General features: G+C 49.1%; 1 protein-coding gene across 1 annotated transcript; it reads right to left on the reverse strand.

The window, feature by feature from the left end:
• Positions 1 to 112: 112 nt before the first annotated feature.
• Positions 113 to 18,118, reverse strand: HSD17B14 (hydroxysteroid 17-beta dehydrogenase 14). Its single transcript, XM_052656821.1, has 7 exons — positions 18,031 to 18,118; positions 17,495 to 17,533; positions 17,223 to 17,344; positions 16,649 to 16,715; positions 12,387 to 12,478; positions 560 to 664; positions 113 to 184 (listed from the first exon to the last, which is right to left on the reverse strand). The coding sequence occupies exons 1-7, from the start codon at positions 18,116 to 18,118 to the stop codon at positions 113 to 115; spliced, it is 585 nt and encodes a 194-aa protein (XP_052512781.1).
• Between the last annotated feature and the right edge of the window lie 96 nt (positions 18,119 to 18,214).

Genomic DNA, 18,214 nt, shown 5'->3' on the forward strand with positions numbered 1-18,214 from the left:
GTTTCCAGGGGAGATGCTGGGGTGGGGGAGGAGAGGGGGTCAAGGAAGTCCAGTGCACACACTACCCCTTGGGCTCACTCCCCCAAGAGGCTCTCAACCCCTGTGAGGCTGCTCACCAGTTGACACGGACGCCATACTGACTCTCATCCAGGGCCAAGGCTTTAGTCATTGCTGTCACTGCCCCCTGCAGAAGACGGGGCACAGAGAAAGTTCAGACCAGAGGAGAGGAGGCTCCTTCTGCCGTCTCCTCCCATCCCTGAAGGAGGGCATGGCAACCCACTCCAGTATTCTTGCCTGGAGGATCCCATGGACAGAGAAGCCTGGCAGGCTATTGTCTACGGGGCCGCAAAGAGTCGGACACAACTGAGCGACCTGGCACACATGCACCCAACCAGGGGGCATCATGCAGGGGCATCGGAAGAGGGAAGTCACGCTCTCCCTGCAGGTTGCATCCTGCTGCACTAGGCTCTGTTTCCTGGAAGGCCAAGTGGCCATGCCTCAGGCCATACCTCAGGGCTGAGACACCTGAAGGAAGGGGCAGGGTGGCTCGGCAGTGTACCTTGGTGGCCACGTAGGGAACCGCTTGGGACTGGCCAATCGCCCCAACCAGGCTGGAGATGTTGATGACGTTTCCCCGACTCTTGCGCAGGTGAGGGAGGGCGAGCTGGGGAGACAGAAAGCAGAGTAAGCCGCCCAAGCCCCTGGATCTCCTCCAGCCCCATTGAAATGCCTCCTGGCCATCTCCCTGATGTGCTCACTATTGGATCTGGGTGCCTTGTACGGACAGTAGCCAGGGCTCCAGGGCACCTTCTGTGGTTTGCCGCATAGTCTCTGAATATCAGCCCTTGAGGAGCCTATCTTTGTCTAAAAGGAATTTCTCTTTCTTTCTTTTTCTCTTTCTTTGGCTGCACTGTGCCTTCGTTGCTGCAGGCAGGCTTTCTCCAGCTGAGGAGAGTGGGGGCTACTCTCTCCTCTCTACAGGGCTTCTCTTGTGGTGCACAGGCTTAGCTGCCCTGAGGCATGTGGGATCTTCCTGGACCAGGGTTCAAATGTGTGTCCCCTGCATTGGCAGGCAGATTCTGAACCACTGGACTACCAGGGAAGTCCTGGAAAGGATCCTTCTGTCTCTTCTACTGCCTGCCTTTCTCTCTCTCTCTCTCTCTCTCTCTCTCTCTCTCTCTGCCTCTCTCTGTCTCTGCCTCCCCCTTCTGTGTCCCTGACCCCCTCTCTCAGGGTCCCTGTGCCTCTCTCTCTAGCTCTTTGTATATTACTCAAACTCCTGTCCATCACAAGATAGGAAAAATGAAAGATAGACCAAGATGGCTGCATATGTTACCAAAAAAAAAAGGGGGGAGGAATCTCTTTTATACATGAAGGGGAAGATAATTTCTCTGAGTTTCAGGGAAAACGCTGTGGTCAAAACGTGACATGGGAGACCTTCATGAAATGAGCTCCCTACTCTGCCAACCCTGCAACCCCCTGGCCACTCGGAGGTCCTTAAACTAACTCTCAACTCTCTCTCCCTTTCCTTTTCTCTTCACCCCAGTCTGTCTCTATGCTCTTCAGTCATGCATGACCTTGAGTAAATTCCAATTCTATCCCTCCCCTTGCTTGCCTTGGGCAAGGCCCATTCCTATCGCTAAAGATTGATTAATGGGTACAAGGTGGCTCCCCCCAACGAATACTCAGAATGGAAAGCTAATCTAGCTCCCTCTCCGGATCACCCCACCAGCTCTTGCAGACCTCCACTCCCTCACAAAACAGCCTCTGCTCCAACCTTAGTGCCGTATCTTCAGATATTCCCCCATGTGTTCCAACCTCAGGGCCTTTGCACTTGCTATTCTCGCTGCCTGGAATGTTTTTCCTGATATAGCACGTGACTTACTCCTAGGGTGACCAACTCTCCCCTGTTTGGCCAGGACTGAAGGGTTTCTGAGGACACGGGACATTCAGTTCAGGGCTGAAAGGGGACAGTCCTATCCCCTCAGCAACTTCACTGCAAACGTCACCTCCTCAGTGAGGTTGCCCTGACCGTTCTATTTAAAACATCATATTTTTTTAAAGGATGGCCAGGTGTCCAGCTCTGTAGGGATTTGGCTTATTAATCCCAAGTGGCCATTCACACATACATCCAACACACTGTGACTTTCTTTTTTGGCAGCACCTCAGATCTTAGTTCCCTGACCAGGGATTGAACCCACACCCCTATATAGGAAGCACGGAGTCTTAACCACTGCACCACCAGGGAAGTCCCTACCATTCTATTTAAAACTGCAACCTGCCTATCCCTGGGTCCCCAGCCATTTAACTCCCTCTTCTCCCCAACCCTGGCAAGGTGAGGCCCGTGGGGGCTGAGCCAGGCTTATTCGCCACCTCATCTCAGCACTGGGCACACAGCTAGTGTTCAATAAATATTTGTCCTACACTCCTGTGGCCCCTGTCCAACCCTCACATGCACTCTCCCCCCCCCCCCGCCCCCACGTGCTGGCCCCCCACCCCCCACCAAGGTCACCTATGCCTCTGTGTGGCTACATCAAGGACCTGCTAGTCTCTTATCCGCCTGACCTCTGCGCCTCCCTCCCTTGGACAACGCGACCTGAGAGAGCCTGGCTCACTCAAGCAGACACACTGTAGCCTCACCCTGGCCTGACTCCATTTCCCCTAAATGTTGAGGTTCCTGGGTCCGCTTCTTGCCCTCCCTGCTCTGCCATGGGAGGCCCACTTTCCTGGGTTTCCATGGGCACCTCCTAAGTCTCCCTCAGAGCCCCCTTGTGGAGCTCCTGACCTGCCACCTGCGGGCATTTCCATCTCTGTGTCTCAAGGGCAAAACTTAAGTGTTGGATCCTCCCAAACCTGCCCCCATCCCTGACCCCCAGTCTCTGATGTGGGGTCCACTCCCACTCAGCCTCTTAAACCAGAGTCTCCAGAGATCTGGGGGGTGGGGCTTCAGGAGACTCCCCCTTGGGTCCTCAACAGACCCATCACCAAGGTGCTCTTAAATCTCTACAATTCCCTCGCTCACTAGTTCATTCAACCAACATATCATGAGGACATACTATGTGCCAGGTAACGGGGTAAAAGCTGGGGATACTGCAGGAAACAAGCCTGGGAGAGATTTCTGCCCTCATGGAGCTCAAGTTGTGTGGGGAGGCAGCCAGAAGCAAATCCAGGTCCACTATGGAATGTTCTAGAGTGAGTTTGGGCTTCCCAGGTGGCTCAGTGGTAAAGAATCTGCCTGCCAAAGCAGAAGACTTGGGTTTGATCCCTGGGTTGGGAAGATCCCCTGGAGAAGGAAATGGCAACCCACTCTAGTATTCTTGCCTGGGAAATCCCCTGGACAGAGGCGCCTGGTGGGCTACAGTCCATGGGGTTGCAAAGAGTTGGACACAATTTAGCAACTAAACAACAAATAAAGAGTGTGACTGGGGACACAGAACCAGAAGGAGAGCAAGATAAGGGAGAATGGGAGTATTGGGCTGGGTGCAGTTTCAAACAGGGTGCCCGAGGGAAGGCTTTGGGAAAGCACGTGTATGCGCAGTCATTTCAGTCGTGTCCAACTCTTTGAGACCCCATGGACTCTAAGCCTCCAGTCGCGTCTGTCCATGGGATTCTCCAGGCAAGAATCCTGGAGTGGGTTGCCATTCCCTTCTCCAGGGCATTTTCCTGACTCAGGGATCGAACCTGTACCCCCTGCAGTGGAAGCACGGAGCTCTATTCACTGGATGACCAGGGAAATCCCAGATTTGAGCATTTTGAGTCCAGGCGTGAGCTGTAGGCATCTCTTAGAGAAAACCAGACCAGGCAACAGGAACACAGGGTGCAGAGGCCCTGAGGCAGGATCAGGTGGAGCATGTTTGGCAACAACGAGGTCACTGTGGAGGGAAGTGAGGTCAGAGGAGTGACAGGGGTCAGATTGCAGGAGGCCTTGAAATGCATGTGCGCAAACGCAACCACCTCCTGATGTCAGTTCCTACCCCACTCTGCCCTCTGATTTCTTCCTCATACAAGAGCCAGAGAGGTCTGTTATTAGTAACAATCTTAGTATTCCTGGGCTAACATCATTGTCCTGGCTGGCACCAGTAGTAAACAGCCTGCCTGCCGATGCAGGAGTTGCGAGAGACACGGATCCGATCCCTGGGTCGGGAAGATCCCCTGGAGGAGGGCCTGGCAACCCACTCCAGGGTTCTTGCCTGGAGAGTCCCCATGGACAGAGGAGCCTGGCGGGCTACAGTCCATAGGGTCACACAGAGCTGGACAGGACTGAAGCAACGTGGCATGCACACCACCTTCTTGCTCAAATGCTTTCGATGCCTCCCTGCTGCTCTTGAGGAGGATGCTCATCAAGACCGGATGCCTCAGGGATTTCCCTGGTGGTTCAGTGGTTAAATCTCCATGCTTCCAAATGCAGGAGGCACGGGTTCTATCCTTGGTCAAGAAACTAAGATCTCACGTGCCACTCAGCATGGCTGAAAAATTAAAAAAAAAAAAAAGACCAGACGCCTCAGCAGGGCTCTCCAGGCCCCATGTATGTGCTCCTCAACCCCTTCCTGCACTAACCCCTTCCCTCAGCCTTGGGTCCTCAACAGACCAAGGCACTCTTGAATCTCTACGATTCCTTTGCTCATTAATTCATTCAACCAACATTTCATGAGGACCTACTATGTGCCAGATAACGGGGTAAAAGCTGGGGATACTGCAGGAAACAAGACTGGGAGAGATTTCTGCCCTCATGGAGCTCAAGTTGCATGGGGAGGCAGCCAGAAGCAAATGCAAGTGCGCTGTGGAATGTTCCATAGCATGTTTGGGCTACTAATTCTCTCTCAGGGCCAGGCCTCTGCACAGCCTGTTCCCTTCCGGGAATGTCTGCACCTCTGTGTACCTCCATTAAGGACCCACCCGACTCTTAACAGCCCGACTCCCTCCCCTTCAGACACCAGTCTCCCCCACCTCTCCTTGGGTTAACATCTCTCATCTTTCATTTCCTCCAGGAAGCCTACCATGACTTCTGGAACACACTCACTCATATAAACTCGTCTCTTGTTTATTTGGTAACACTTGGCTGCCCTGTGACTATAAACTCCACAAGGGCAAACACCACGTGGTTCACCACCAGCACCTACAAACGCTTGCTCAGTTTTTGATGAGTAAATAGATAAATGAATGGATGGGTCTCTAAGAACCAATCTGGCTCTTTGAGCACTTACAACGGACACTCCAGTGTTCAAATGCCTTCAGTGAATGCCCTCCTGACAAGATTCCCTCTCCTTAACTATATACATATCCGAACCTCTTTCGAGTTTTCTCTAACCTGGGGAATGGCTAACTTTGCATCAGAATTCACCAGGGAGGTAGAAAAACCCAGAGATTCTGACTCAGGAGGCCTGGGCTGGGGTCCCAAGAATCAATATTTATAGAGCTTGCAAGGAGGCGCTTCCCTGGTGGTCCAGTGGCTAAGACTCCAAGCTCCTCATGCAGGGGGCATGGGTTCGATCCCTGGTCAGGGAGCTAGATCCCTCATGCCACGACTAAGACTCAGCACTACCAAATAAACAGATAAATATTTTAAAAAATAAATAAAGGGCTCGCAAGGGATGCTGGTGGTGATGATGATGGTGGCGATGAAGGTAATAATGATGATGGTGGGAGGATGATGACAATGATGATGAAGATGGTCATGATAATGATGGTAAATGATGAGGATGGTGGTGAAGGTGGTCATCATGGTGACGATGGCTATGATGAGGTTAATGATGATGAAGATGGCGATGGCAGTCGTGGTGATGGTTATAATGACAGTAGCAGCAAGGGAAGCAACTTATGCATGTTTCTTTGCAATAGACACTGGGATAGAGGCAAGAACAAGCAGACAAAAGTCTCTGCCCTCTGAAAAACCAGATGCAATGGGCAGACTTTGGAGCTTGGTGTGAACAAGTCAACTGTTATTAATAATAAGACATTTGGAAACATCTAGGTGAATTTAAATAGGGCTTGGGCACTCAATGGTATTAAGAAATTACTGTTCATTTTCTTAGGAGATCTAATAGTAATTTGGTCATGTAAAAAAGTCTTAATTTTTAACATGAAGTCAAATTTTTCATTGTTAGTCTTGCTTTCTTTTTTCTTTTTTTTTTTTGCCACCCTAAGCCACTTGTGGGAGTTTTAGTTCCCTGACCAGGGATGGAACCTGGGCTCTTGTCAGTGAAAGCACTGAGTCCTAACCACTGCACCACCAGGGAATTCTCTAAATGTATTTTAAAATTAAAACAATATTTGGCTTTCCTTTGCCTCTTGGGAGTGGGGGGTAACTCTTGGGTTTATGTTTCTCTGTGACTCCCAGAGTGGCCCCAGGGAGTGGCCCCCACTTGCCCTGGTGGTAACTTGCATAGTGATACCCTTCATTGGCTCCCTGACAACTACTCCCCAGGCTGAAGACAGCGATTCAAGGGATCGCTTTCCATCCACCCTGCCCTTCAATCCCCACCTAGGCTCTGCTTCTGGGGGAACCCCAGCTAACACAGGTGATGATAAGAATTCTAAAAATCTGAATAAGAAAGTTTCAAGATTAGCTAAGACCATGGTATCAATGTTAGTCTTACTGTGATTTCGTAAAAGAATATTCTTTTGATTTTAGGAAATACCCTCCAAAGCACTATGGGTAAAGAGACATCATACGTATACATGCGGGTTCAGTTATGTCTTTGAGACCCCATGGACTGTAGCTCGCCAGGCTCTTCTGTCCATGGAATTCTCCAGGCAAGACTGCTGGAATACCATTTCCTTCAGGGAATCTTCCCAACCCAGAGATAGAACCCAAGTCTCTTGTAGCTCCTGCATCGGCAAATGGATTCTTTAACACTTGCCCCACTGGGAAGCCCTCAAAATAGATTGCAACTTATTCCCAAATACAGAGAGAGAAGGATATAGCAAATGTGGTTAAAAAAAAAAAGTGTTAACAACGGGGAGTCTGGATATACAGGAATTCTCTGTACTATCCGGGAAATATTCTGTAAGTCTTAAGTTATATCAAAATAAAAATAAATGTTCTAATACATTGGTAGTATTCATGAAATTCTTACTAATGAAATTATATGATGTCCCGGTAGGGGACGGTAGGAGGCAATGGATACAACAAGCTTAATAAAATGTTTCTAATATAATTGGACTTCCTTGAAGATCAGTGGTTAAGACTTCCTGGTCAGGGAAGTTTCACATGTTACACAATGTGGTCAAAAATCAATAAAATACATTTACCTTGCCAAATATTTATAATTGCTAAAGGCAAATGGAGATGGAGAATTTCCTGGTCTGAAAATCCACCTGGGTGGTTTCTGCCCCAGGGCCTTTGCTACGCTTTTGGCAAGCAAAACGTCCTATTTCTCACTTCCTTCGCTTCCTTTCAAAGTTCAGCTCAAATGTTAACCTTTCCCTTCTACTTCTCCCAGGCTTCATTTGCCCAATTTGTGTACCAGAGACCACAGACGGAGGAGCCACAAGAAACAGAAATGGAGCAAGGTTCACAGTAACAATGACACCTTGCAGAGAGTAACCTGGGTGCCAGGCATGTTCTAAGGGTTTTGTGGGTATTAATTTAATCATATTCAATCCTCAGGACAACCCTGTGAATTAGCTAATGCTATTTAGCTTCCTACTACAGATGAGAAAACCTAGATACAGAGAGACCGAGTAACTTGCCCAGTGTTACAAGCAAGAAGTGATAGCGAACCCCGGGCAGGCAGACGCCAGATCTAGACCCTCAGCGGTCTCCGCACCAGCCTGTCACAGGTGAGTCAGGAGAAGGAGACCCAAGAGGGAGAGCTTGCGACTGGTGGAGCCAGGCCGCATCTGGCAGACTGTTGCCCTCCCGGTGGGCCCAGCTGGCCAAATTTCCAGGAGAAACCAGAAAACCGGTTATTTATGAGAAATTTCTCTCTCTCCCTTTTTAGAATGCTGATAGCTAAGCAGGGAGGGAGAGAAAGAAAAAAATATATATATAGGGCTTCCCTGGTGGGGCTCAGTGGTAAACAATCCACCTGCCGATGCAGAAAACACAGGTTCAGTCCCTGGTCCGGGAAGATCCCCCATGCTGTGGAGCAATTAAGCCTTCATGCTGCAACTACTGAAGCCCGAGGAACCTAGAGCCCGCGCTCAGCACCAGGAGAAGCTACTGCAGTGAGAGGCCCCGCTCACAACCACTACAGAGTAGTCCCCACTCACCACCACTAAAGAAAAGCCTGAGCACAGCCAAAAAATTTTAATTAAATTAAAAATATGTATATATGCACACACATATCCTTTACGGCCTGTGATTTATGGCTGTCTTACTGTACAGAGGTACTAATCTTCCTCTTATTACTATTATTATTATGCCATGCCCCACAGCTTTCAGGGTGTTAGTTCCCAGACCAAGGATTAACCCCACACCCTCAACAATGAAATCACAGAGTCCTAACCACTGGACCGTCAGGGAACTCTGGCTGTGCTGAGTCACTCAGTCATGTCCGACTCTCTGTGACCCCATGGACTGTAGCCTGCCAGGCTCCTCTGTCCATGGGGATTCTTCAGGCAAGAATACTGGAGTGGGTTGCCATGCCCTCCTTCAGGGAATCTTTCCAACCCAGGGATCGAACCCAGGTCTCCTGCTTTGCAGGCAGTTTCTTTACTGGTCTAAACTACCAGGGAAGCCCAAGAATACTGGGGTGGGTAGCCTATCCCTTCTCCAGGGGATCTTCTTGACCCAGGAATCAAACCAGTGTCTCCTGCATTTCAGGCGGATTCTTCACCAGCTGAGCTAGGCACCAATCTTAGAACCTGAACAGAAACTGGGGACAGGAGCCAAGGCTGACTGGTTGAGCAACAGATGATCCAGTTTCCCCTGGGGCTACTTCACCTGCATCTCCGACAGGATCTGGGGAGCACCTGAGCATCCCCACACAGGTGACCCCTGGCCCACAGAGTGGGCCTGTGCCCTCTGATTATTTTGTGTGTGTTTTTTTTTAATATTTACTTATTTGGCTGTGCCGGGTCTTAGTTGCGTCACACGGGATATTTTAGTTGGGGCCTGTGGGATATAGTTCCTTGATGAAGGATGGGATGTGGGCCACCTATATTGGAGGTGTGGAGTCTTAGCCCCTGGACCACCAGGGAAGTTCCAGTTTACAGGTTTTGTTTTTGTTTTTGTTTTTTTTTCTGAGCTCCTTTAGCCTTGGGCTAGCGGGCTCCAAACTGATGTCTTCAAGCCTCAACCCCTGCCCTAGGTGCAGGGCTCTCACGTGGGCATCTGGTTAGCATTTCTCATTCAACAGTCCCCAGGCTGTGTACTTCTCCCCCGGCTTTCCCAGGGCAGTGGATGGCCACACACTTCTGCCAGTTGCTGGGGATGGGGGTGAGGGAAACAAATGAATCAGAAACAAACTCCTCCGCCCCTTTCTTTGGCAAATCTGCCCCCACATCTAGTCTACTATAAGGAAATCTTTACAAGTCCACCATGATACTGCATACAGAATCGGACCGTTTCTCACCAAATCTACCAGACTGGTGGCCTCCAACATCACCTCCTCGGGCCTGGACCACCCCATCATCACCTGCTCACTGGCTTCGAGGCCTCCACCCTCGTGCCCCACTCTGTTCCCCACGTGGCTGCCAGATGGCACAATATCCCACTTACAGCAGTTCGAGTTCCTCTGCCCTGAACACTCTATGGCTCCTGGCTCAGTTCAGTTCAGTCACTCAGTCGTGTCCAACTCTTTGCCACCCCATGGGCTGCAGCACGCCATGCTTCCCTGTCCATCACCAACTCCTGGAGCTTGCTCAAACTCCTTTCCATCGAGTCGGTGATGTCATCCTACCATGTCATCCTCTGCCATCCCCTTCTCCTCCTGCCTTCAATCTTTCCCACTGTCAGGGTTTTTCCAGTGAGTCAGTTCTTCGCATCAGGTGGCCAAAGTACTGGAGCTTCAGCTTCAGCATCAGTCCTTCCAAAGAATATTCAGGATTGATTTCCTTTAGGACTGACTGGTTTGATCTCCTTGCAGTCCAAGGGACTCTCAAGAGTCTTCTCCAACACCACAGTTCAAAAGCATCAATTCTTTGGCGCTCAGCTTTCTTTATGGTCCAACTATCACAACCATACATGACTACTGGAAAAACCATAGCTTTGACTGTATGGACCTATGTCGGCAAAGTAATGTCTCTGCTTTTTAATATGCTGTCTAGGTTGGTCACAGCTTTTCTTCCAAGGAGCAAGCATCTTTTAATTTCATGGCTGCAGTCACCATCTGCAATGATTTTGGAGCCCAAGAAAATAAATGGCTCCTGGCTCGGTCAGTGTCAAAGCCAAGTCCCCTCTGTGGTTTCCCAAGCCCCAGCATGATCTGTGGTCAACTTCTGTCCTCTCCCTGCTTCGCCTGTGTCGTCCAACTCCCTTCTCGCTGTAGATTCCCACCCCGGGGCCTTTGCACTGGCTGTTCCTCTGCTAGGTGGCAATTGCTCACACACCTCCTTGGGGGCTTGACTCAAATGTCACCTCTTAGAGAAGCCTTCTGACTACCTACGCTGTCTAAAAGAGCACACAGATACACACGCACGAACAAAAAATGAACAAAACCTTATCTGGTAAAGATTATACTGAATTGTTTACAGGTGAAATACGATATCTGAGATTTACTTCCGTAGTAGTTCAGATGGTAAAGAATCTGCCTGTAATGCAAGAGATCTGAGTTCCATCCTTGGGTTGGGAAGATTCCCTGGAAAAGGAAATGGCAATCCAGTATTCCTGCATGGAGAATTCTATAGACAAAGGAGCCTGGCCAGGCTACAGTCCATAGGGTTGTAAAGAGTCAGACACAACTGAGCCACTAACACTTTCACTTTTCACTCCAGAAAAGATAAAAGAAACAAGTGAGGCAAGACAAGAGGCAAGAATGGTAGAATACTGGCTGTTAGCGCTGGGTGATGGGTATGTGGGTTCAGTAATATTAATACGATTCTGTTTCCATGTGTGCTTGTAAAATGCCACAAGAAAAAGTTTTATAACATAGCATTTACACTTGCCTGTACTTCTTGATGCCCTTACCTCCCTTCACTTTTTGGCACAGCACTTATCACTCCCTGACGTTATATCGTATTTCCTGGCTTACTGTCTCCCCCATGAGAATGTTGGCTCCCCAGGGTCACAGCTCTTTGTCTGTTTCGCTGCACGGCCAGTGCTTAGCATGTGTCTGGTGCTAAATAAATGTTTGTTGAGTGAGTGAATACAGAAGTATTATGATGGGGAATTCTCTGGTGGTCCGGTGGGTAGGACTCCAAGTTTCCACGGCAGGGGGCATGGGTTCAGTCTCTGGTTGGGAAAATAAGATCCTGCAAGCTGCTAAGTAGCCCCCCCCCCCCAAATGTATTATGATAAAAAATAGATGTAATAAATTAATTAAATTTTATTTATTTTATTTACTAATGATGGGGCTCCCTTGGAAGTCCAGTGGTTCACCTTCCAATGCAGGGGGTGAGGGTTTGACCTCGGTCAGAGAGCTAAGATCCCACATGCCTATGTTTGGCCAAAAAAACCAAACATAAAGCAGAAGCAATACTGCACCAAACTCAATGAAGACTTTTTAAACAGTCTACGTCACAAAAAAAAAAAGCCTTAGCAAAAAGGAGAGTAAACTACAATCTTAAAAAATACTTTGACGAAAATAAACTGTTATCATAGAGAATGAACATATAGGTGTGAAAGTGAAAGTCGCTGAGTTGCGTCCGACTCTTTGCAACCCCGTGGACTCTACAGTCCATGGGATTCTCCAGGCCAGAATACTGGAGTGGGTAGCCTTTCTCTTCTCAAGGGGATCTTCCCGACCCAGGAATCGAACCGGGGTCTCTTGAAGGTGGATTCTGTCCCAGCTGAGCTACCAGGGAAGCCCCATATAGGCATAGATGCCACATTAGCAAGGATGATTGGGAAGGGCCTTTCTGAAGATGTGGTATTTGAACTGAGACGGCAAATAGGAGGCGGTTATAGCAAGCTTCAGAGCAAAGGCACACAGGTAGAGGGGGGATGCTCTTTCCTCCTAATAGCTATTCGTTGGATGGCAAAGCTGTATCTGTCTATTATTGACTCTTTGTCCCAACCCCTCCCTCCATATCCTTAACATTCCTCACCACACCATGCTGGAAGGTTCTGGAAGGTTCCTAAGAAGATGGGGCTATGTAGCCAACACGGGTAGCTTTGGCTGGATATCGGGATCTGCGGGCATTTCTTTTCTACAAAGAATGGAGCCCTTCCGGAATAAGATCAAAGCAAGGCACAGAAAATATTTGGCTCTTAGACAAAATGGGTCTGACAAGCTCAGGGTCAGGAGGTCACCCAGGCCTGGTGGCGGGGACCCCAGCCTCACCTTGGTCAGGGTGTACGTCCCCAGCAGGTTCAGCTCCAGCAGCTGGCGAAAGCCCTGGGCGGAGGTCTCCTCGGGCCACTGTGGGGGTGGGTCTAAGGGTCGGGTGAGAGAGAGATGCACGAGAGGATGAGGGCACCGTGAAGACAGGAGAACAGGAAAGAGAAACAGGCATGGGGGGCGGGGGGCTGGTGGCAGGGCAGAGCGTGGGGGGTGGCAGACGAGAGGGTCAGGGGTCCTGAAGAGGAAAGGAGGCTGCATAATGGCTACTAAAAAAACGGGCAGTCCAGCTGGGTTAAGAAGATGGAGTTTAGGATTTCCCTGGTGGGCCGGTGGCTAAGAATCCACCTGCCAGTGCAGAGGACATGGGTTCGATCCCTGGCCCAGGAAGATTCCACATGCCTTGGGGCAACCAAGCCCACGGGTTGCAGCTAATGAGCCCCGGCTGCAACTGCTGAAGGCCCTGTGCCTAGAGCCTGTGCCTCACAAGAGAAGCCACCACCTCACGAGTTGTGAGCCCCTCACCTAGAGAATAGCCCCCTGCTTTCTGAAACTGGAGAAAGCCCTTGCGCAGCAACAAAGACACAGCACTGACAACAAAAAATAATAAAAAGGAATATTTAAGATGTGGTTGATGTGTACAAACGGAATATTACTCAGCCTTAAAAAGGAAATGCTGCCGTTTGCCGCAACCTAGAGAATATCATGCTTAGTGAAATGAGTCAGATGGAGAAAGACAAATGCCGTATGACATCACTTGTATGTGGAATCTAACAAATAATATAAATAAATGTATTAATATATGCAAAATGGAAACAGACTCAGATATAGAAAACAAACTTGTGGTTACCAAAGGGGTGAAGGAAGGAGGGAGGGACAAATTAGGGGTATACAAGATGAAACAACAAAAACAGAAGGCTAGCGGTATGCAAACTCCTCCAGATATAAACTACTATGTATAAAATAGATAAGCAACAAGGATATACTCTATAGTACAGGGAATTATAGCCATTATCTTGAAATAACTCACGGTGGAGCATAGTCTGTAAAAACATTGAATCACTATGCTGCAAACCTAATACTGTAAATCAACTATACATCAATTAAAAAATTTAAAAGAAGCAACAAAAGAGAAAAAAAAAAAAAACCTTGAAAGCAGTCACAGGGCCAGAAAACCTGGATTCAAACCTCAACCCTGCCATTTCTTAGCTGTGTGACCTTAGGCAAGTCACTTTGCTTCTCTGTGCCTGTTTGCTCATGTGCAAAATGAGGATAACACCTTGTTCTCGAGCTCAGAAATTTCACAAGTCAATATTTCTGCCTGACACCGAGTACAATAAATGTGTTTGTTAAGTAAACAGAACTGGGTAGACAGTAGAGGGACAGAAAAATCAACATTCAGGAGAAAAGAGGCAGGAAATATAGGTACAAGAACAGGAAAATTAAAAAAAAAAAAAAATAGGAAAAATGGACCCCAAACCTTCCAAAGGTTTTAGGAGTCAAAGTGGATGAAGAGGGTCTTCCTTGGAGGTCCAGTGACTAAAGATCCCACACTCCCAATGCTAGAGCTCGATCCCTGGTCAGGGAACTGGATCCCACGTGTGGCAGCTAAGACCTAGCACAGCCAAATAAATAAATATATTATAAAAGTGGATGAAAGGAAAGAGAGATGGGAAACAAGATGATGGACAATTAAGGAAATGTTGGGCATTCCTCCCAGAGACCCAGGGCTTCTGGCTTTGTTTCTTTCAGAAAACAGTTCAGCTTCAGAGAATCTATCCCAGATCCCATATCCAAAACCACCCCTACCATTCTCTAAGCCCTCAATCAGCTTTATCCATTATCACTACGGGACATGCTAATATACACAACCAATTCTCATTCTTCAAGGCAATTATAGTCCACAAAGTCACAGCGAACACTGAAGTAGTGAATAGTGACCCCACTGCTCCTAAGGGGAAATATGTATATATAATATTACATGATAACATATACATACTATGGACTGAATGCTTGTGTCCTCCCCCAGATTTCATACATTCAACTCCTAACTTCAGGGCTTCCCTGGTGGCTCAGTGGTGAAGAATCCACCTGCCAATGCAGGGGACATGGGTTTGATCCCTGATCCGGGAAGATCCCACACGTAGCAGCCCCACCCCTGAGCCTGCGCTCTAGAGCCCGGGAGCCACGACTACTGAAGCCCACTTGCTCTAGAGCCTGTGCTTCACAACAAGAGAAGGCACCACAACGAGAAGCTTGAGCACTGCACCCAGAAAGTAGCCCCCAGCCTCTGAAACTAGAGAAAAATCCGTGCATCAACAAAGACCCAGCACAGCCTATATATATATATAAACTGTTATAAGAAAAGAACCCTAACTTTCAATAAGATGGTATTTGGAGGTGGGGGTCTGTGGGAGTTAAGTCATGAGGATGGAGCCCTCTTGAATGGGATTAGTGTCCTCATAAAAAAGACCCCAGTGAGGCCCTTCATTCCTTGCACCTTAAGCGGGGCCTCACAAGACACCAAATTTGCCTCTGACTTGATCTTGGACTTCCCAGCCTCCAGAAATAAATGTTCATTGTTTAAGTCACTGAGTCCATGGTATTTCTATTATAGCGGCCATGAGCAGACTAAGACAGGACATATATGTGTTATGTGTATAATGAATAGCGTGCTCCTGCTCAGCCGCATCAGTCGTGTCCAACTCTTTGGGATCCCATGGACTGTAGCCCACCAGCTCCTCTGCCCATGGGATTCTCCAGGCAAGAACACTGGAGTAGGTTGCCATGCCTTCCTCCAGGGGATCCTCCGGACCCAAGATTGAACCTGAGTCTCTCGCGTCTCCTGCACAGCATTACAGCTGAGCCACAGGGGAAGACCATATATGCACATATGTATATGTTTACAACTATATGTTTCTCTAACATAGATTATAATCTTAAATCCTCAAAATAATGCGCACTGGTGGACTCATTTATTTTGCAAATAAAGCAATGGAGATTCCGGAGTGTAGCTGACTTGCCTGAGGCTGCCCCACTCCAGGTACCAGAGTTAGGCTTCAAGCCTGTCCAACTAGCCCCAGGGAGGCCTACAAGACACTGCCCTCTTCTGTCTCCACCTCCTGGCATCTCTTTGTTTGAAAGCTGAACTCAGAGGGCAGAGCATCACTTTGTTTGACCTTAGCTGGGAACATGTGCTGCTGGTGACTCAAACTTTTGCCGCTCTGAACTTGTCCACAAACACCCAGAAAGCACAGTGGGATTCTGAGGTTACAACCCACACCCCCACCAAGTAGGTGAGTTCACAAATACAAAATCTGTGAATAAATGAGTATTAACTATATCTGCCTCTTATTGTCTATTTCCTTACTTTACAATGTGAATCCCATGAGGACAGGAAGTGAAAGTCGCTCAGTGGTGTCCGACTCTTTGTGACCCCATGGACTATAGAGTCCATGGAATTCTCCAGGCCAGAATACTGGAGTGGGTACCCTTTCCCTTCTCCAGGGGAATCTTCCCAACACAGGGATCAAACCCAGGTCTCTTGCATTGCAGGCAGATTCTTTACCAACTGAGCTATGAAGACAGGAAAGCTTGGTGGATTTTGCTCACTGCTAAATCTCCAGTCCCTAGGACAGAAGGTGGAGTGCAGTAGATCTCAAGAAATATCTGCCGAATGGATCAAGCACACGGAGAGAAAGGAGGAGTATATCTTTAAATCCTTACAAGAGGACAGTGCAGCCCAGAAAGAGGAAGTCAATTGCTCAACGTTGCCCAGCCAAGAAGAAAGGCTTCTTTCTACCACAGTGTGTGATCCCAGTCCAATCAGTTCGCCTCTCTGAGTCTCAGTTTAGCAATATGAGGCATTGTTATAAAGGGTAGTCATTAAGTGGATGGCAATTTCTCTTCAAAGCCTCCACACCAAGCCCTATAAATCATGTGTGGAGAATACATCTTCCCAGTATTGGAAAAAGAGAAGGGCCATCAGCCTTGCTTCCTAGATAAGAAACAGGCTACAAGATGGAAGTTATTCGTCCAAGACAGTTCCCATAATTATGAGGCTGAGCAGTTACACTGTTCAGCACAACGACCCTGTAACGATGATGAGAATGGTCATTTTCATTTTAGAAATGTAGAAATGGATGCAGATAGGACTAAGGGCACAGGCTGCGGAGCACACAGCAGGGGTAGAGCCAGGCTTGGGGTGAGAAGCCAGGAGGTGGGTTGACACCAGTGGGGAACGGCCCTCAGGCCTCACGACTCACGGTAGCCAGCATTGTTGACTATGCAATCCAGGTGGCCAAATCGGCGGATGGTCTCAGAAACGAGGGTCTGGGGAGGGAGAGAGGTCTTGTGAATGAGTGGTGCTGGCATCAGGTCTTATAGAGCCAGGGGTCCCAAAGGCAAGGTGGGGACAGGAGTCACAGCTGAGGGGCCGGAGCCCAGCAGGCTGGTGACATTCACACTGCGGACACTACCCTAGAGACCCGGGACTGGAGACAGATGTCAGAGATACTGACTAGACGGAAGGAATGGAAAGTGAGGAAAGAGAAAAGAATCCTGCAAGAATGAGACCCCCTGTGAGGAATGTATTTGTCCCAATCCCCGTGACAGCTGTGACAGAGCCTTAAAAGAGTGGGAGATAAAAGCAAATCCTCCCAGGAGACACAAGACCTGGTCAGTACAGTTAGGGAAAGCCTTGAAGTGATACTGAGCTGAACGGGGAAAGGCAGAGGGAACGGCATGTGCAAAAGCCTTCGCGGCGGCCAGGGGAGGGGTTTGGTGGGGAGAGAGAACCAACTGGACATGGCAGGTAGTAGAGACAGAAAATACACTCACCCTCACATCTTCCTCCCGAGTCACGTCACAGAGCAGAAAGACAGTGCCAGGAAGCTCTCGCTCCACCGCCCTGCCCCTGGCCTCTGTACGAAGAGAAGGGCTGGGGGTCTGGACTTCAGAGTCTGAGGGAGGAGGGGGCTGGGAGGCCAAATCCTGGGTCTGAGGGAAGAGGGAGCCAGGGGTTTGGACTCCTGGGTCTACCAGAGGAGGGGTATGGGGGCCTGGACTCCTCCTGGAGGGTTGGGGATGAGGACTGAGGGACCCTCACTCACCATCTTTGTCACAGATAACCACCTGGGCACCGCTTTCCACTGAGAATAGGAAAGAAGAGGTTACCCCCAGCCGACCTTGGCGAAGGCCTCTGCTGCCCTCTAGTGGCCACTTACAGCGGGTTGGGCCCGTCTCCCACTCTGCTCCCCTCGTGACCCCAAAGTCTCATGATGACTCCCTAGGACATAGGGCAGAAGTTTTGCCAGATTCTGGGTTATTCTAGGTGCCTGCTGGGGCTCCTGAGCCTGCCTTCCTGGGTTCCAGAGTAAACCCGAAATCTGCAAGAGACATCGTCCCCCAAACTGCCTGTTTTGCAGAGACAGCTGAGACCACAGAAACGGCGTTTGGAAATCTGCCAAAATCTCAGGCCCTAGGCAACTTCTGCCTACCTTTTCGTTCACTTTGCAAATCGGATCTTGTAAGATAAGAATCTAGACTCCACTATAGGACCTACTTTTTCTCACACCCATTAGTTAGCCCTCGGAGGTCCCTCCTCGCCCAGATTCCCAATATTTAGAGCCAGCCAGACCCCACTCACCGAAAGCTCGAACGATCCCGGCTCCTATGCCGCGACCGCCGCCGGTCACGATGACCACCTTCCCAGCATAGCGCGTTCCCATTGCCATTCTGCCGGACACCGCCTTTCCTCTTTCACTCACTCCGGGCTTCTGTCCACCTCCAAAATCGGGTGAGGTAGTGGGGTCAAATCGTAAACAGGGGCC

The sequence above is a fragment of the Budorcas taxicolor genome, chromosome 18 (genome assembly GCF_023091745.1).
Source record: "Budorcas taxicolor isolate Tak-1 chromosome 18, Takin1.1, whole genome shotgun sequence".
Lineage (NCBI taxonomy): Eukaryota > Metazoa > Chordata > Mammalia > Artiodactyla > Bovidae > Budorcas > Budorcas taxicolor.

Excerpts from the sequence above, each read along its gene's own strand:
- HSD17B14 (XM_052656821.1), bottom strand. The coding sequence starts at position 18,118 with ATGGCAATGGGAACGCGCTATGCTGGGAAGGTGGTCATCGTGACCGGC. Across the intron at positions 17,345-17,494 it reads GGTTATCTGTGACAAAGATG|ACTCTGAAGTCCAGACCCCC; the intron begins GTGAGTGAGGGT and ends CTCCTCCCTCAG. Across the intron at positions 12,479-16,648 it reads AGTCAACAATGCTGGCTACC|ACCCACCCCCACAGTGGCCC; the intron begins GTGAGTCGTGAG and ends CCCGACCCTTAG.